This window comes from Pholcus phalangioides, unplaced genomic scaffold (genome assembly GCF_987345545.1).
Source record: "Pholcus phalangioides strain wild (caught in Gottingen) unplaced genomic scaffold, Ppha-v1.0 ptg000007l_1, whole genome shotgun sequence".
NCBI lineage: Eukaryota > Metazoa > Arthropoda > Arachnida > Araneae > Pholcidae > Pholcus > Pholcus phalangioides.
Window position 1 is genome coordinate 23,616,206 of NW_028301600.1, and position 20,870 is coordinate 23,637,075.

The window sequence follows — 20,870 nt, forward strand, 5'->3', positions numbered from 1 at the left end:
TATACAATTTTATTATGTTCTTCATTCCCAGGAAGGAAACATTTATTGATGAAAAATTGACGCCTCCCCCTTCTGAACATAATGACAGCTTAATAACAATCTGACATCTTGACTACAGACTATAATCATACTTCTTAGACATTGAAGATAGGTTTCATTTCAATCACGGGTGTTAACTTGGGAGTGTTGAATCACGGTCGTGATAACATAGTCTAAAGATGCAAATGAACAATCAAAGCTGTCATTTAAAGAAAGCAGAAAGAAATAGGAAAATTTGGACAGCATACATACGTAATTTTACTCATCATATCTTTCTTTTCTCGTATCCTACTTATTAGCCAGTGTAGTAAGCAAATATAGTAGGAAAACATGCCTAAGAAAAGTAGTAGGAATAGTAGTGTGCTATATGTTTAAAGTCTTTTCCCAGTTAGTTTTGCAGAGTTCGTTATCTTAAGATATTGATCCAAGTAAAAAATGCTATACCTTTCTCAGTATACTGATTTTTTAATCTTCAAGATTAATTTTCTATTTGAAAACTGTCTTATTGTTCACCATGACATTAAATAACTTTCTATATTATATCGAAATGCGAGTATTTTGGTGAGTGGATTGGTGAAACAATTCTTTCGGCATCGTACTAAGAGAATAATTTGAATGCATGTTGTATTTATTTGAATTATAAATATCTCTATATACTCACAGTCATAAAGATGGTCTCCTGTCAACATGTGGCGGTGAAACAATATCGGCTTGCCTTCAACAGTTTAAACTCTACCGACTTTTGGCCTGGGATGCAGACAAAGGATTCTACATCGATGCATTCCTTCTCCCGACTTCTTGTTTTTGTGGCAGCAGTCATAACTTCGTCTAGTCTAACATTTTGTTGGTTGTAAGTGGACTTTTCAGTTTTTTTTTTTTTTTTTGATAGGGCTAACAACAGATTAATTAACGTTTAAGCAGATATGTATCCCCAAAATAACTAAAAATACACCTTCTATATAATTTGAAAACACTGCAAAACTCTGACAACGAAGAATCAAACGCTACCCATTTTGTTCCCGAAATTGATTTTAATATACAAAATTTACGTATCAAAATCCTTGTTAATTCTTTAAGCGAAACTGACGAGATATCTCGCCTCCTTAAAAGCCTCTTATTTTAGCATTGACCGGCTCAGACATTTTGTAAAGTTGATTTCTCAATGGGACACTTTTCCCTATGTCCCCTTAGTTTGCACCTGCTGAAAGTCCGAAAAAAGCCCACTTCATTAAAAAAAGGTATGGCATTTCAAAGGGGGTTTAGTGATTTCTGCTGTGCCGCTTAAAGGGTTAATCATTAGGGCTATTAAAACATTATATGGGATTTTTGACGTTATATTTGGGTTTTATGTGATCAAAGCACGATTCATCTCTAGACTATTCAGCATGAAATGAATGTCGCATCCAGTGAAACAACCTACGTATCCCCATTTGATAGAATAATTAATAATTTTCCCTGTATCTTCTATATGTGAGCAGGAATTATTTCAGAATGTGAAGAATACGCAAACCAGATGTCGATTACTAAGTAAGATGCCAAGCAAGGAGTTAACGTGTGAACGCATTTGCTGCGCGAGAGCCTGTTTATTTCATTTACAACTTCCAAAACTGAAATTTTTCTAAAATAATTAATATCAAAAGTTTATGGCTACTCTAATAGAATCATTTCATTATTTTATTTGAATTCATTTGCAGATTTCTCTTCCTCGAACTTCAGCAGTGTTTCACTGGTTTGAAATGCAAGACACTGAAGATTTATTTTCGCACTCGTTTTCTGAATAGAGGCCATACTAAACAACTAAGAAGATGTTTGTGAACACTTTTTTTTTTGCAATGTACAAAAACTACAAAGCATATGAATAAACAGGACAAAATAATTAACGTCATCGTGTTAATTGCAGAAATCAGAAATGGGTGAATCGTGGAATCCTGATGCCGAAGAAGTTTCCTCAGGTATTGTCGTTGGAATTAACATTTGTGCAAAATTCTGGTTTTGTACATTTTAGCGCAAAAGAATTTTTACTTTTTTTTTTATTTTATATCGTCATTTCTGGTATTTTTCAAGTTCTAGATCGAGTGCAATATATTTGACATTTTGTTTTCAAAATAATTGATACAAAGAACTTATCTTTTTTTCACTGTAGTGTTTAAGGCTCATGCTAAAACATATGTGTAAAACAAACAAATCACGTGTGATAGTTTTTACAGTCAGCATTGTCATTGGAAAAATCTAGTAAAATATGTTTTTGTTCCACTCTTGGTTTTTCTCATTTTATTATAACAATATAACCATTTTATATGTATTAAGAATATTTTCGACGGAGTTAATATATACATGATTCAGCAGTTCATTGATGAGCGTCTAATAAATGAGATAAAAGCAATGATGAGTCACCATCTATATTCGAATAAACATTTCAGGGGGTTAATGATACTTTGATTATATTAGATTGAAATATTAAATGCAAACGAATTTCTATGGCAAAGGACAATAAAAATGCGTGGTTTGAATAAAAATCCTAGGAATCGTAGAGATTGTGACCTAAACTGAATGAAAATTTTTTACATAACTCCATCTAAGTTTGCATACAAGAACTGCAATCAATAAAACCCTTGAAAAAAAAACACTAAAACTAAAATGAAACTGATTTAACAACTTCTCAATAACAAATTAATTGACAACGTTATATTTTTAGTAATAAAAGCCATCAATTTTCAATGATTATTACATTCATAAATTAGATCACTAAGTAACGGCTTGTCAATTAAATTAACATGCATGTCTGAAAAAGCTATTTAGTAGCAAGTAGAACACTTCACGATCGATTATCTATCGAAAATGAACGTTCATAAAAAAAAAAATCAAAAGAGTTATTGAATGGAATGTCATCTTATATATATTAACTTTATGCATGGGTTTCTAAAAATGTGTGGATGACTAAATAGTAGGGCTGGACAAATTTCAAAAAAATCTAGGCACCAAAATTTTTTTTAATCGAAGCAAGAGGTCCAAAATAATGCTTCTTTTGACTTTGTCAGAGAATAGTGGCCCCTCTTTCATGTTGACAGATATGCTGCTATAAATACTAAACATTTTATGCTGCTTTCAACCTGGCCTGAAATTTAATAACTTCGCAAAGAAAATTTTAGGTGCCAATACCAATTTTTTTAGTCACCATGTTTTAAGAAAAAAAAAAATGTAATGTTACTTTTATTTTTGCACATTCTCAATGAAGACCGAAAAAATATAGGAGGAAATAGGTATTTTCAAAGTATTTCGGTCATTGGTCAAACAACTGAACCGTAAGTACGATTTCTTTTTAAATTTTTCTATATTTCTTCTAATAACGATGAACAACAGTAAAAAACGTGCATCGTACAGACGTTCAGTTTCAACGTCCAAATTTTCCCACGGAAATAACGGAAATTGGCCATGACTGCCGCGACGCGCTTTCTAAAAAATGGCTCGAAATAGAGCTCATCCTTCGAAAAAACCTGCACCAGGTGAATCGTGAAATGACGTCGACCGCAACTAATGAAATAGATAATCAAAAGAATAAATAAAAACTTAAAATAAGGAAGTTATCTCTTGAAGGAATCATACGACTTGAAATACCTCTTCCGTTGGATTCGAACCATATGTAGCTTTTTGTTTCACATTTTGTCACTCCATGTTTATGTTACTCACTTGTAAGGGATACTTACCATGAAAGCAACAATTCGATTTCAATCAGACATTTATTCCTGAATTTGCTGGTCCACTAGCTATTCAACATAGATTTCCGGTATCAACGTCAATCAATACAGTGAAGATTCCAAAAAAAAGTTGTTCCTGCCGATGATAATAACGGGAAATTTTTTGATGTTATTTGATGGTAAATAAAGATATCTAACAGTTTCAAACCATAATTAATAGAGCCCAGAAGTTCGAGCAAAATGTCATAAATGCCTTCTTTTGCCTATTTTCAATTTTTTTTTTTTGTAAAACTGCTTTTTTGAACTTTTCCTGTCGTAAATGCTCATTTAGACATTGTTTTATGTTTATTCGTATATTTTAGAAGCCACATTCTGTGGAACTTAGATATTTTTAGCATTGAGAACTTCAAAAGAATCTTTTTTTTAAATCTTCAACTCTTAGTACTAATTCTTATCAGCAAGCCCCCCCCCCACACCCTCCATAGCCCCATTTGAACACAAATTGTGAGGTTTGGCCCGACTTAGGTCCGATCGTCCATGTATGGTCCCGTTCAGTGCACACGAGCTGCAAGGAAAGATTGAGATATTCATTGCCTCTGAGTCTAGTGCGCTCACCCGGAAAGTGAATGGACGTGGGTTCGATTCCCCGCAAAGGCAGTTGAATTTTCTCAATTTCATAAATTATTGAGAATGAATGTTGAATTTTCTTAATTTCATAAACATATCTTCACATCAGCCAGCTGTTAAAAACCTTCGCATGGATAGGGAAGAGTGATATCACTCGAATAGGCGTAAGTGCCTGAGAGACAGGAAAATTAGTGTTATGCCAGGATTACGCGAATACTCTGAAATACAGAGTTATTGTCATTTATTCTTCAAGACCATTTATATAATATCTTTTCACTTTTGAGAATGATAAATGCAGCTGCTACTCCATCTTTAGTCTTGGATCCATCTGTATATACTGTATGTTCATCTGAATCCGCTGAAGACTCTGTAGTGGATATTTGATAGGCATTTGGATACTCAGATGGATGGGAAGACCATCCCGTGATTTTTCGTTGCATTTGTCGATGGCCCACAATAGTCCCATCCTGGGGATAAACATCTCTTCTATTCCTGAAAAGAGTTCCTTTGTTTGCTTCATATTCCACAAATAGGTGGAGAAGTGGCATACCTGAAAAGCATTAGTTGCAGATGTTGAATAGGCCTTCAAGATATAAAGAAGACATCCCTGTTGAGAGAGAGAATGAAATCCAGCCTTCTCTTGCTTGTTCCTTATTCAGTCTAAAGCCCCATGTAGTCGCACCATATACCAAAATTCTCTGAGTGTCCGTCTGATAAAGGGTTCTCCTCATAGTTGTAGAAATGCCTCAATTTTTCCCGGTTGAGCACCAGAATCTGGGCAATAGCGCATTTATTTTCAAGGAGGGATCCGAGATGTGTTGATTCCAATTCAGTTTATCGTCGAAATGTACTCCAAGTATTTTGATACTAGACTTCTTTTTGATGAATCTATCACAAATCTTAACAGATGGGGGTCTTTTCGAGGAAATCCACGTAAAGTTAGTTTTTTCAGTAGCTATGTTCAGGCCATGAATAGCCAGCCAGTCGTTGATTTTATTTAGTACAAACGTTGCAAGGGTTTCTGTCCTTTCCACCGCCGGGCCGGAGGCCATTAGTGATGTCGTCTGCATAAGCTAGCACCCTAACGTTATTAGGCCACCTTTGCTTCAGTAGGTCATTTATAAACAGGTTCCATATCAGGGGACCAGAACAGCCCTGGAGACCCGTGTTATTATGATTTTATTTTGTTACACCATCAATAAATGCCCTGCAAACAATCATGGCAAATAATTTTTGGTGTGCAAAAGTCTTCTCCGGAATTTGAGAGATCTTGTTTTTTTTCAAATCGATACAGACCGATCGAATACAAATCTCAATATTTGAAAATTTTGAGAAAAAAAAAATATGTCGTTATATATATATTATATGAAAATGCTTTTTATGTAATTCCATATGAATACGTTATACATTCATAGTTTTCATATAATTATTCTTTAATTTCAGCTGGCAATATTATTGCAAAATTGCATATTAAGTATTCGATTAATTACGACAAACAGGATTACGTTCGATAATACGACAACTCCGACATAGCCGTGAAGGGCCACAAACACTTTTTTTGGCATAATAATACCAACTTAGGTTATAATGCAATTATTATAATCTATTTTATTGAAACTAGATTCAGTGAGTGCGGCCATTTTTTTAGCCAGTATTCAGACCATTAATACCGTTTTACTTTTAGTTACTTTTCCTTTTTTTCTTTAATTATAAATGTCTTTTTAGTGCATTTTTTGCCTGCCTATCTTGACCATTTTTAGTGAGTCGGGCTAATAAATAATGTTCATAACTAACAATTAAACATCTGTAATTATTGAATGAAATTTCTGTAGGTTCAGTCAATGAGCTTATAGATCTACGGTTAATGGTTAATGTTTCGAACGGCTAGACAAACATTAATGGAAAAACCTATTTTTTTCTCTTAGTTCGGCATCCACAAACGTGATGTTCCCGTTATAAGGTTATCAACGCGCATACACAACAAGCCTTTCTCACCAACAGGATAGTACGTAGTTTCCACGTGATTGGTTTCATAATAGTTTGCTCTCAAATCCCTCCTAATCTGTTTTCAAAGAATAGGCTTGAAGACAAGATAATTATGTCGTAATATGACATTGAAATCCTAGAACGGAAAAGAAAGAAAAAGAAGCCAATGTGCTGCTTTGATGCATTTACAGTTCCATTTTCTCTTTGAGGAATTCTTTTTTTTTCTCTCCTTAGATTTAAGGAGGCAATTTTTGTTTGTTTATGTTTTTATAAGAGTCTTTCCGTGCTTGTTTTCAACAAGTTTGCCAAGAATCTTTAATTTTAATATGAACAAGGTCAGATCTCATTGACTAAAACGAATATTTGTTTTGATCAAATCAAGCCAATCGTTATAATATGGTTGAATGCTTGAATGAATCATTCATTATTCATCATTTTCGGGCTAATTGAGAAGCATTCTATAATATAAGGTTATTTTCACTGATTCAAAGATTATTTTTTCTCAGTAGTGGAAATATTTTACTAGAATCATAGCTATGAAAACATATTTGCAATTGCTTACTTGTGTAATATCAGAATCTTGCTGGTTTAAGGCACTATAATCTGAGGAGTATAGAACCCATAGGATTTTCAATGCGTCCACCTCTTAGTACCTCCGAGTATAATATTGTAGGTGAATCCCTGCCCACTTCAAAATACGAAATTTCTTATTATTCTAATGAGTTTTATAATTCTAATACATATAATTTTGTGTTGTGTAGTTATTGAAATGTAACATATTTTAATTTAACTGATGATATTTAAAAAAATTTCAAACACGAATATTCACAACTTTTATAAAAGAAATATTTTTATTGTATACAACACACAATATTTGAGAAAAAAATGTGATGATAATAATAAGTGTAATAATATATGTACAACAAAGTTATAATAACGATAAGAAATTATCTTAGCTTCTTATGATTCAATTTTCCATTGAAAATTTCCTTAATGTTTTTTAAAAGCATAAAAACTGATACTTAATGTTTTCCTTCATAGAAACAAATGACAATTAACATATTAGGCATGGTATTTTATTCAAAACTTCAGGCTTGAGACTATTGAATTTTGAAATTTTCATTGAATAAAAACAAATGCATCATTTGAATCATAGAATAGAAAGGAAAATGATCGCTTAATTAGCAGAAAGTTATTCAAAAAACAAAAACATTTCGAAATACTTATTGTAGGCGAAATCTGTGAAAATGTACAAAAGTTACAAATGTACAAATCTATACAAAAGTTATTTCTTAAATAAAACTTTACAAATAATATTTCGTGCGATAAAAATGGTGTATGTGTGTAAATGACAGTGATGAATATAGCAATAGAAAAGAAATATTTCAATACATGTATATTTACAAATGAGTATCTTCTTCTAACGTGATTTTTGTGGCAAAAATGTCATTTTCGTCATCTTCGTAAGCGAAATTCTGTTTGAAGCAAAATTTATATTGAAGCAATGGGATGTAATTAACTTCCTTGAAATAATGTAACTTCTCTTTTAGGACATTGAGCCAAAGGCTAACATTTGGATAAAGACGGAAGTTGAAATCATAGATCTGTAATGAAACAGACATTTGTGTGATACGTATTAGATGAAAAACGAAAATAAATTTAAAAAATTTCAGTAAATTTCATTCTATATGCACTAAAGGTGCCACGTGTAATAACATTTACAATTAGGTACTTGAGAATATAATGTAGTTAATATTTTTTTAATGTTTAATGCATAGAAATCGAAACTACTTACTTCAGCAAGTACTATGCTTGCAGAAATAGATAGATCAGCAAGAGTTAAGTGTTCTCCAGCGACATACGAGTGTTTCGCTAATGCATCTTCTAAGATGGCTAGAGAATTCTTGAAGTTTTTTTCAGCAGTTTGTGTTGGTTGTAGTCCATAATACACGTGAGGATACTATAAATACGTGAAAACACAAGAAAATTCAGTGCATGAAATAGATTTTCGAATTACAAAATATTTTGTAAAAATGCGTCAGGTAACAATACTTAATTTCTATTAATACGCATATTCTTCAGGAATGACCTTGGGCCATGAAAGAAATGATAGTCTTAACTTATCCAGTAGAAAATATATGTAGCTTCATTATGAAGAAGTTTGTTTTTTGCCGTATTTACCCTGATATATAAATTTGTAATATTTTTTCTTGGAATGGGTACGTGACGGCGTGTTGCGAAGCATTTTTGTAAGCAAACATACTGAAGGGAAATAAATAATTTTGATAAACGTAATATAACAGTATATCAGTCCACGTAGAGAACGATATGCTTGCGTAAAATGAAAAGTCCACAGCTGCATTCAATTCTTACAACAATCACGGCTTAATTTTTTTATACAAATAGCCTGTGACATATTCAATAGCTTATCTTACTGAAATTATGATATAATTAAAAGCTTTAACGTTGCAATGCAAATAGTTGTTTGGTATCACAACGTAATAGAACATTATCAAGAGTTATCAAGCCATTAATCATTCATGTCACGTAGTTTATGGAAGTATAGTAGGACATTATAAAAAAGCTAGTTGGAATCCTTAAAAGTATCGGTCGACTTTCTGAGCGGAAATTTTATCTCTTTCTTCATAAAGAGTTGTTATTATCATCTACTGTCAAGGGCGCGGTAGTCCAGGTCGATAAGATACGCGTCTGAACTACCAAAAGATGTTTAGAGATGTCGCGAGTTCGATACCCGGTTCGGCCTTGTCAGAAAACTTCCCTGACACGGGTACAACAAAAACGGCGACGTGACCGCAGAAAAAATTGCTACCTCGGGGAGTCCCCCATCGAGGGGTTAGCGCACCAACCTCTCGATGAGTATAAAAAACAAGCCTGCCGTTCGGAATCGGCAATGAATTGTGGATCAAGGTCTAATTAGCCCTCGTGTGCAGAAAATGACCGTTGGTGCGACAAAAATAATCAAATAATTTACTGTCAAGATATAACATGAAAAAAAAAGTGCGAGATTTAAGTTTTAATAAATGAATATACGATAATGGTGAATATTAGATGGCTACTTGGAGACAGAAATTACATGACAATCATAACAATCGTACAAATCCGTAATTCAGAAATCTGATTTATCTTTCTTTCACTTAAAGAGAGTGAAATATTTTCGAGAAATTGAATTTTCTGGATGTTATGCCGAAACGAATATTTGGAAAGAAAAGCGATTTGTCTCCTCCGGGAATCGAACGCGGGTCCCCTTGCATACCGGGCAAGGCCGCTAACCAATGCATCAAAGATACTTTTCGATTCCTTATAACATTCAAGGGGACCCGGGTTCGATTCCCAGAAGAGACTAATCACTTTCCTTTCCAAATATTTGTTTCGGCATAACATCCAGAAAATTCAATTCCTCAGTATATTTCGGGTCGAAAAAAATACCATCTCTTACCGAAATATTTTTCTCGCAGTGATAACGAATTTTGTTCCATGATGGAATCAAAAAAAATGAACCTGAGTCAAGGTAAGAGGTACTTAAAATATCGTATCCACATTAACTACACTACATAATTATGTATGCTAATGTGTATTTGTATAATGAAATACTGTAAGAATAGCAATAATAAATTGTCGCGAACGCTTTAGCGTCACTATAGCTCAGTGTGTTTTTTGAACTGCGTTGAACCTTATCACCGATTTCAGAGCGTAGATTGAAATTTCACAACACACAGTGCTTAAATTAGATTCAATTGCTACTCGGGTAGAAGGGTAGGAATTCTTTTACCCAAGAAAAACATGAAAGAAAAATATTAGCACAATTTTAAATAACCATTAATTAATACAGCTACACTGATATTAATTGCATTAATAACATCTTCAACTGTTCTTGATATCTCATATTTACATTTTTAAACATTTATTTTTTCTTAATCGGAGCCTCCACTTCCTTTAGGGGGACTGAGGTCAAAGATTCTTGCCGGAGGATTTTTTATCCTGACCCCCCCCCCACCCTCCTTTCTACTCGAATAAATAAATATTTTTTGTGAATCTATAGAGTGAAGATAAAAACAATATATAAGATCCCTTATTCGGCCCACAGAGAGCTTCAGACTTCCCACTGTCAGCATAGTCTTAATACTTACCAAATAATCTACTTGACTTTTGTAAAGGGTCCCTTGATCAAAACTAAGCATCATATCTACCAATGCTCTTTGACGTGGCTCACTTGGGTATAGCGAATCGTTAGGTGCATATTTGTTTACCAGATACGTCATTATAGCACGGCTAGAAAAAGAGTTTACAAAAGTTGATATCTCTTATAAATTTCACTCACATTCATAAACCTGATATGAAACTATTAAAGCAAATCACCATTGGTTTAATAGTCTAGTCTATTTTATTCAAAATTACCTACCTATCTCATCAACTCCGGGCCGTCTCAAGAGCATCGTGGGGCCCTCCTGGCAGAGTGATTTTTGAGGCCCTTACGTGGATAAAAATTTCGTGCTTGCCAATTTACATTCTTACTCCCGAAAATTTTAACCAGATTTCATTTTCACGAGGCCCACTCTGCACTTGAGGCCTCAGGCCGTGCCCAGTCGTCCAATCACTCCCCCCCCCCATAGATCCGTCCCTGTGTCCGGGTGATATTGCAGTACCTTAATGGCACCATAAGGTCATCATACTTGGTGTAACAGTGAGGAAAGTGATCTTTTATATGATAACCTCATATCACCCCCCTTCTTGGTGATATTTCAAAAAGATAACTTGACCACTCACAGATGCGTAGACGGCATCCTGCTACTTCTATGTTATTACCAATGCACGGATGTTGTTGACCTACAAAATCCTAAAAAATTTCCTAAAAAGTCAAAAAATGCCTCGAAAACTAAAACAATGAATGCTATTAAAATGAGAAACTAATTTCTTTAAAAACTGATTTATGTACTGAAGTGAAAAGGAAATTTATTTATAACATTGAAAATTACATGTAAATTCATTCCCAACATTATATTTTATCAAAAACGGCTAATTATTAGATAGTCTTCTTGTTGTTGTAACTGGCAGTCGCGTACAATGTCACAGCCAAGTTAAATGGATAATTATTTATTATTTGTTAACTTGCTCATATTATGTCACGGAACAATCAAAGTCTCAAATAGCTAAACTGTAGTAGCTAAAAATTCATTTAATGTTTCGTGAAGTACAATGCTAGTTTCACAGTAGAAACGCGCGCTATGACCAAAGTTAACATTCATTGGCCTTGAAAATTTAATCATTTGCATATTTTGTATGAAAGCATTTGCATGCAAAATTTCGAGGTGATCGAATTATTTTTTAGGGGTGGTTCGTTTTTTTTTCTTTTTTTTTGCAAAAGAGTGTAATACTAAACTTCGCCTGTTATCTATAAAGAAAGATATAAATGAAGTGATGAGAAATCAATGCATCTTTAAAAATATTATAGCCTAGTTTGTCGTAATTATCAAATGCTTAATACGCATCTATAATTTTTTAAGGCGTTTTCTCTGAAAAAAATTAAAAAGTGAAAAAATGTGATTAAAATGCCAAAAAAAAAAAAAAATCCTAAAACTTGAAAAAATGCCCTTAATTTGAAAAAGTGCGAAAAAATTAGAAAAAAATTGCAAATGTCCTCAACATACGGGCCCTGGTTATCATTCATGTTAAGAGCACTCATTGTTGTGCACTTCTCAATGTTGCGCGCATTGATCAATGGAACAATCGAGCGCATTGGCGCAATTGCTCCAGCTATCACGGAATGTGACTAAACTATCTTTTCAATTGCAGAACTTAAGAAGGAATTAGTCCCAAGATAACGTTAAGCATGAGTCCGAGCCATGCCGTATTTCTGCTAACACACATACTGCAACGTATACAAGGCTTTACGCAGCTAAAAGGCCATCCCTTGTATAATTAAGATCAATAACTCAAAACAATTCCAAACATAGATAGATTAATTCATATAAATTGACAAATAGGTCGATAAAATTCATACTAGTAACAAAATTTTCCAACTCGATGGCAAGGTAGATTTAGCGTTAACCGGGCTACACCACGAGGAGGCCTACCAACCTACACCACTACTGCAGCGTTAGCAAACGTATTGACGTGTGACGTTATGTTGCCACAAATAAGTAATAAAGCGATCGGTGTGTGTTGTTTTTCTGGTTTTTTTAATTATAACTAGAATTGATCGATGTGTAATACTAAACTTCATGTAAAAATATTTACATGAATACGAAAAATTACAGAAATTACGGTAATTTTGTAATTACCTTTCCCATAAATAAAAGCCATTGTCGTCAATAGTAGGAACACAACCTCTTCTGTTAATCTGTAAAAAAATAAACAATTATTTTTTCCTCTTAGTATAATGTTTTTAAATCTCTTTATTTCCAGTCACATCATTGTGGAATTCACCTGTTGCAGCCTTAGAGTTTGCATTTGTAGTTGTAAACAAAGTTCTCAAATTGAAATCTGAATCTCAAAACCTATTTTAGAAAGATTCCACGCTTTTTTAATTGAAAAACTCCACAAACACCATAAATTCCCAAAATAAAATAAAAATCAGTAAAACTTTTTGCAAAAAATAACTACTGCATTTGAAAAGACTATACAAAAATAATAAATTCTAATCCGATCGATCGTTTTAGTTGCAAAAACAAAGTAGTACTATATTTCGTGGAGTAAGCGCCGCGACACAATTGTTTGAAACCATTAGAGGTCTGTAATACACATGCTACTAAGTAGCACGAAAGCGTGCCACTTTCGAGCATACGTAACCATTGAGTATATTGGTAACATTTGCTCGAATGCAAGTAATGCAACTAATAAACTCATTGGATGCATAACTTCGGAAGTGGCTTTCTTTCATGCTACTTAGTTTGCAGGCCTAATTTCCAATGTTTGACGCTTGCTTTGATGTGGTGCTTACTTTACTTATTTTGAACATAGTACCGCAATTTTTTTGTGTAATCCACACACAAAAAAATGTCATTAATCTGAGGGGGACAAAAAGTGTTCTTATAAGCCGAACGTATGAATTTCTAGAAGCTATTAGTATTCGCAGTAAAGGAAATGTTGAGGAATGGAAGAGGTTGTTGGTCACGTTTTTTCAGAAAAAAATTTACTTACATTAATACGTGCATCGTCTGTCATGTTTAAAAAAATTATTTTTAATCACAGTTATTTTTTAAAGTACTTATTTTTACTGCAACTTCTCAAAAAAACAAGGCTGCAGCGTTGTTTGCAGTAATACTCAGCGTCCTATAACCCGAATTTAGAGAGAGAAATGTTGAAGTTTTTCATTGTACGGGGTGTCTATAATTGAATCGGTGAAAAGAACAGTACAAGTCCAGAACAAAACGGGCAAGAAGAGCACTGTTCTTCCTTTCACCGAATTCAATTAAAGTTGACATTTTCTGAGCGGTCTATAGCCTCAACTATTTATCAGCAGAGGTACCCATACACTCGAGTAATTTGAGCCGCCCTCCCTAATCAAGTCTGGGGGGGGGGGGGTTGAGCATTCCAGTAAATCATTGAATATACAACCGACTACACGTTACCCCTCCTCCTCTGCATGGCTTTGAATCCCGTTTATACGATACGTCCAGTAACCTTACGTATAATCCATGGATTATATGCAAGGAAATCACGGTAATTCTTAAGAGATTTGAGAAAGGCAAAAATGGGATTATGTCTATATATAACAAAATATCAGCCTACTTTTCAATATCAGTTCCTCGGAATTATAACTCCAAATATTTGGAAAACTGATAGTGATGTTTTCACAGATTACTTTCGTACAAATAATGTATGTACAGGAGAAAACAAATACTATATGCAAGTAAAATTCCATCGTTGTAAGTTGGAGCACTTAATTCAAGTTCGCAAATATTCCCTAATGTTTTCCTCGTTGTGACGCTTACTTCGTTCGAGAAGTACGGCACAGGATGTCATTCTTTTTGTTGTGAAATACTTGATCTCCTAAATTCCTTAGAGCCTCTTGCAATGGCGGAAATTTTTCAAATGCTGTCACGCATCATCTTGGAAGCCGTTTTGGTCAGAAAAATAATTTTTAAAGAGAGTTAGAAACCATAAGTTTTCATACGCCTTGGTCCTATACGCAAAAATGGCTCCACTGGCTTTTACGACTAAAACCGAACGATTTATAGCTATTTCAAATCCCTTATTCATAAATCGGTAAGTTTTGGTCTTCTGTTATTTTGTTTACTGAGTTTAGATTCTTTACCTTCAGTTACTTTGGTTAAAGAGTGCATTTTTTTTTATTCCACGTGGACTACGTGGAAATTTTTCTGGTACATAGTGATGTAACTTATAGGACTCGAGGACCGTATAAAAATTTATATAAACTCGGCAACTTTTTCGGAAATAATTGTTTTTGAATTAAAAGGCTTCTAATATGATTTGTGGCAACATTTGTAAAGTTTCTGTTGTTGGAAGTTTTCCCTAAGATAATGGTTCAGGAATTAGCTATTGGGCAACGATAAGAGTAGACACCCTAAACACACACATACCTACATTAAATTTGGGTAACCAGTACGTAATTTTTCTAACTGCAGTGTTTGATTCTCTGTCCCTAGATCAAGTTACATAATAAGGATTTCGTAAAAGCCGAGTTCACCTTAAATGTTACTGATATTCGTTTAATAATTCATCAGTGTCCTCAAACAATGCAGTTATTTTCCGATTGCGCAGTCGCCTGTCGTTGATACGCCCTGTTTTGAAAAGAGCCGCGTGACCTTGTTCTAATAAAAAAATAAAGCTATATATATATATCATTTGCATTAATATACCATGGATACCCCATGCTACTTCATATATCCGCGAAAGAAAAAAAAATACCTCGCACAAAGTCGTATCAAAACTTTCGCGAGAAAGTTTTTTATGGGCATCTTTTTATCAGCCACCTCGTTGGGCATTTTGCCTGTTGTGGCGTTGTATTTGTATTTGTATTTGTATAAACTCATAACATCGAGAAGAGCGTGTGTGTAGTAAAAATTAAAGAGTAAGAGAGTAGTAGTAGTAGTAGTTTCTGACGTGTACTGTTTTTGCATTCGAGAAGCTATATATCTGTAAATACCACTAAAAAAATCAAAGTATTACGAGTACTAAATTTAGCGACAAGAATAATTAAAGATTTAAAAGTAATATACTAAACAAATAATCCCCAAAAAATTTTGAAAATGATTTGAGGCAGGGCCGGATTAAGACGTTAAGACGTTTGAAGGCCCTAAGCACGTGAATGGTTTTGGTGCCCCCCAACCCGGTCCGTAAAAGTATATTTCACTCCATATTGAACCTATAAATGAAAGAAAAAAACAATACATGCAATTTTATATTTTAGAATTTATACAAATCCAAGGCAGAATTATGATTTGAATATTTTTAAGCACAGACACATTGAAAGTCTCTCCTCCCCATTTTTTTCTACTTGACAAGTCTTTGATGGAATTCCCATGGAATTTTTTTTTTGGAACACTTTTGGAAATTTTCTTTTATACTTGCCAAAAATACCCGACCTTAGATTTTTAGACTTTTTTTTTTTCAAAATCTTTTTATAAAACATTTAAAGATATTTCCTCCCATCGACTACTTGTTAGGATTTCACAAGGCAGCTTCAAAAGCAACCACAAAATGGCTGATATTATTCATAGGCATTGGCGTATTTACAGGGGGGTGGGGGTGGGAGAAGGGCTTAGTGAGGGGTGCCAAGTTCAGAGGGTCGGGAAATTTTAGGAATTAGTGGCTAAGAAAATTAGTACATAATGTGAGAATGGCGGAAAAATTTTATGGAAATGAATCCGGCCCTACCTAGAGAGCGAGAGATCATGTAAGTGAGTGACCTAGAGAGCGAGAGATCATGTAAGTGAGTGACCTAGAGAGCGAGAGATCATGTAAGTGAGTGACCTAGAGAGTTTACAAGAATGTGAGTAAACAAAAGGGTATGCAAACACGTCAGTGAGCAAAAGAGTGATCTAGAGCTTGCGCAAGCATGTGAATGACCGAAAGAGTGACGCAAAGTGTGTGCAAGCATGTGAATGGAGGAAAGAGTGACCTAGAGCATGAGCAAGCATGTGAGTGACAAAAAAGGGGTGTATAAGTATATGGGTGACTAAAAGAGTGTGCAAGCATGTGAGTGACTAAAACAGTGTGCAAGCATGTGAGTGACCAAGACAGTGTGCAGGCATGTGAGTGACCAAAACAGTGTGCAAGCATGTGAGTGACCAAAACAGTGTGCAAGCATGTGGGACTGAAACTGCGTGCAAGCATACGAATTGCCAAAAGAGTGATCTGACGAGGGTGTTAGCATTTGAGTAATCAAAAGGACTCAGAAACACAGACATATTTATGGGGGGGGCAAGCAGGTCATAGCACAAGACAGCAAATTCAAGGAATGAGTGGTCAAGAAAATTAGACTAGAATAAGAGAAGAGGGCGACAAAATCGTAAATCCGCCTCTGCTCACAGGTACCTTATTTTTGGTGAACCACAATTATTGTTTACCTGTCTTTTCTGATACATTCTTTAGCATACATCTGTTAGCATTTCTTTTACTCCTATGGTGGATCGAACTAAAGCGTCTTTGTACTTATATTCTAGCAGTCATAGCTCTAACCCCACAAACGGGTAGCTCTGAGCTGTGTAGCCTATGCGAATGCAATGCAAAAAAAAAAAAAAAAAATACTTTCATGGAAACTTTCAAACTATGAGCATACTGGACTGAATGATTCGCAGAAAAAAAACATTATTTTTTCTTAAACGTCATCCTCACACACGCCAATCTGTCAAGGGGATTTTTGTTAGTGTTAGCAGACATCCATGCCCAAACCGGGATTCAAACCCAGACCTGCTCAAAGGCTAGCTCCCTAACCACTGAACTGCCAGGCGGCAATTTTTGACTCATTTCATGCGGCTGGGAACACAGCAGCGAATTTTCGGGATTATTTCACTGGTGAGGCTTACACTCCACAGGGGCAACAAAACTTTCTCGCGCGGGTAATTATAATTAACAATAAGATAACACCCCTGAAACCATGCAGTTTATCTGCTATTAACTCATAAAGATTTGGGCATTTTTTAAGTTCACGTTTTTATTTTGTATAACTTTTCTTACTTTTAATGCATGGGATCTCACCCAGACACAACCTGTGGACCTTGTAACAATTATATCTGTTTACAATTTGCGACAATTAGTATGCAAATTGGTAGGTCGGCATTTTCAGCTGGTAGAGGGGGGGGGGGACTGAGAAAAATCAGTTTGTCAAAGGGTTCTATGATGCTGTTAAAAAGGCCCAGGTTAACTTTATAGAAATTGCACGAAATCTCATTCCAAAAACTCAGCATCAACGTGATCTCTAGGGGAAGGGTGGGCATAATGGCCATGGCGGGCAGAATTGCCACTGGCTATTTCCTCCCCGTAAGGTGCTGCTACAAAGCTCTAAACACCTCAACTGCTCTGCTAGTCCACCATCATTGTCATACGGAAGTTGGAAGCTGTTCAGACCATTTCTTTGGAAATCATTAAACATTTTCTTGTTTTTCACCGTGCTGATGTATGGTAAAAGTGTTTCATTTATTTTTTTAACTGAATACAAGTTCCTAATACATGCGATTAGCACTCACCCCTTGAAAAATCAAGATTTAAGCCATAAATATATATGTTGAAGTAAGAGTTAGGGTTAGTCGTTTATGCTGTGGAGTCGCATTTATATAATGGCGCCGAAGAGGGCAAAATGGCTACGGCAGTGGTCATCAGTGGCCGTTTGCCCTCAACTATATTCACTTTGACCGACACAAAATCTTGTATATTTTTGTACAAAATATATAAATAAATTATTATCCTAATTACATTTTTATACAAACTTTCAATAAATAAAAATATTTATACATTTACGACGTATATTACGTCAACCCAATGCTGTACTTCCTGTACTTTCTAGTGACGACAGCGCAGCATTCACTGTAGGCTCCGGAGATTCCAACAATACATTTCTTCTCATCTCTAGAGACTCATCAAGGCTGTAAGCCCTCATGATATTGTCCCAATCCCTGAAGCAAACATTGCCAAACGAAAAAATAAGCGCAAAAAGGTATAGCAGCAATTTTGACTTCAAGCCCTTATAAAAATGATCTCATAATAGTGAATTAAGAAAAGGGAGAAAATAAAAGACGGAAGAAACTCAAAACTGGAATTAAAAAAAGGAAAAATGTATAAAAAGAAAAACGAGGTAAAAAAAAAAGGTTAAAGGGAAAGAAATCCAAAGTGGCTAAGCGTGCTTTCTTTGAGGACACTGATGACAGTGACGTCAGTGATGCTGATTACCTCTTCTGTGGAGACTATTTTTCCAAGTCCAAACAAAATGAAGGATGGATCAGATGCTCAAGCTGTCTACATTGGGTACACGAGGCTTGTGCCGGTTACGAGGAAGAAAGCAATGAGTTCATCTATGATTTTTGTAAATAAATTAATAAAAATACAATTGCTAGCAAAATGTTGTGAAATAATTTTTAAACGCCAATAATTTTTAAATAAATTGAGCAATTTCAGTTATAAAATGAGTTTAAAATGTACTAAAATGTTTCAAAACCTTTGTATTGAATGATAATATTGCTTTCATGAGAGAGAATATACATTCATATTCTTTAAAATGCAATCAAACAATTATATTTTGTATCGGGCAAAATGGCCACTTGGTAGGGTTGTGGGAAACTAGTTTTTCCAACAAAACTAACCGAAATAAAGTCAAAATAATATTTTTTGTGTGCATGAACTTAAATATCTAAACTATCTTATACAAAATTTTCATTTGTTTTTTTCAATATTTACTTATCGAAAAAAAATATTTTTCTTTAGCGTGGCCATTCACTCACTTGGTCACTCATGCGATCAGGGGAAGCAAAATGTCACGAGTAAATGTCCAACTCCCTTGATCACTCATGTGGTCACTCACTTGGTCACTTTTACCATCATTCATATGTTCACTCATACAGTCACGCGTACGATCAGGGCAGGCGAAATATCAGAGATAAATTTCCGATTTACTTGATTACTCACTGAGTCACTCATATGGTCACTCACTGGGTCACTGATATGGTCAGGGTAGGCGAAATGTCAGGGCGAAATTTCCAGGGGCCAAATGTACCGGAGTGAGATGTCAGGGGCGAAATTTCCGGGGGCCAAATGTACTGGGGACGAAACGTGTCAGGGGCGAGATGTCGGGGACGAAATGTCGGAGGCGAAATATCGGGGGCAAAGGTTCCGTGAACCATTATGCCCACCCTTCCCCTATATATATTTAGTTTGCAATATTATCAATTTTTTCTACATTTGTGCCATCCTTTTGATGAAGTTCTTCAACTATACAATCAACCGAAAATTCCAGGATTTTTTGTCGGATACTTGATGCTGAAAAAAAATTGTACATTAAAAAAAAATTATAATTTTTTGTGGTGCCCCTTTTCTCTTGATGCCCTAAGCACGTGCTTATTTTGCTTAATGGTTAATCCGGGCCTGTTGATTTGAGGTTACCGGTTACCTTAATTTTCTGAGATTGAGGGGAAATAACACATAAAATGCAAAAAACATTTTAAGAAACAAACGCATTGATACTATGATATATTTCCTTAAATAAAATACAATACACATTAATGATTTATTTTTAAGAATTAATTTTATTTTGCTCGATATGAGATGGTGAGTTTAATTTTATATGTGGAGATGACTCAAATAATAGTTTCAAATCAACTCTCACATTCGATAGGATATTATTACGAAATTTTTTGAAATCATTTTGGTGTATCTCGATTATTTTAATAATTTTGTAGCATCTCCATACTTCAATGACTCAAACCAGGATTCAAATCTAAAGTTGGCTAGAAACATTTTTTTAGATATTTAAAAATTTGCGAACTTAAATAACCTCCACGATTACTTTTTCCATTTTCTGCTTCCACAATATCTTTCTCATAAGGTGAAAATAAATTATGTTCTGATTGGACGTATATATATAAATGTATTAGTGAAAAAAAATTAAGCATCTTAATATTTTATGGCTTCGTGTAAAATTTAAACGAGAAAACTTTTGAATTTAAAAAAAATGCAAAAATTTAAATAAAAACTATAAATTGTTGTTCAATATTACTGTTGTTCAATATAATATGTTGTCCATAAAAGGGTAGATGAAAGCTGTACCTTCAATAATGATGCTCCCGCAGACTTTTTGAAGAAATCATACTCTTCTTCTTGGATGTGTACTTGTACTCCAATATGCCGAGCTGTCATTAATACCGCACGACACGGAGGACTCAAAGCAAACATATATAAAATTACTCCCATTTAATAGTAGAACGTGCATTAGACAAAGCAAAACTGTTTTGATCGTTCCAACAGACTGTGTCTGGCATTGAAAGATAAATATTGCCGGTTTAAATGATACGCTTGTTACCAGCTTACACCTTAGTTTCTTGTCTTATTAAA

At 34.5% G+C, this 20,870-nt stretch overlaps 2 protein-coding genes across 2 annotated transcripts in view; one reads left to right on the plus strand and one right to left on the minus strand.

The window, feature by feature from the left end:
* The window catches only part of LOC149085082 (uncharacterized), a 37,738-nt gene extending 35,446 nt beyond the window's left edge, over window positions 1-2,292 (plus strand). Inside the window, exons 6-7 of the mRNA XM_089232870.1 lie at window positions 703-889; window positions 1,734-2,292. Of these exons, the coding sequence (XP_089088996.1) occupies window positions 703-871 (169 nt within the window). The 3' untranslated portion in view covers window positions 872-889; window positions 1,734-2,292. The remainder of the gene's footprint in view (window positions 1-702; window positions 890-1,733) is intronic.
* A 4,891-nt stretch (window positions 2,293-7,183) lies between these two features.
* On the minus strand, window positions 7,184-20,870 carry LOC149085083 (glutathione S-transferase 1-like). Its single transcript, XM_089233922.1, has 5 exons — window positions 20,586-20,870; window positions 12,647-12,705; window positions 10,496-10,637; window positions 8,143-8,307; window positions 7,184-7,951 (listed from the first exon to the last, which is right to left on the minus strand). The coding sequence occupies exons 1-5, from the start codon at window positions 20,727-20,729 to the stop codon at window positions 7,748-7,750; spliced, it is 714 nt and encodes a 237-aa protein (XP_089090048.1). The 5' UTR covers window positions 20,730-20,870; the 3' UTR covers window positions 7,184-7,747.

Coding starts and splice junctions, on each gene's coding strand:
- LOC149085083 (XM_089233922.1), bottom strand. CDS start 20,729: ATGGGAGTAATTTTATATATGTTTGCTTTGAGTCCTCCGTGTCGTGCG. Junction 12,706..20,585: donor CGGGAGCATCATTATTGAAG/GTACAGCTTTCA, acceptor ATTTTTTTACAG/ATTAACAGAAGAGGTTGTGT. Junction 7,952..8,142: donor CAAGCATAGTACTTGCTGAA/GTAAGTAGTTTC, acceptor GTTTCATTACAG/ATCTATGATTTCAACTTCCG.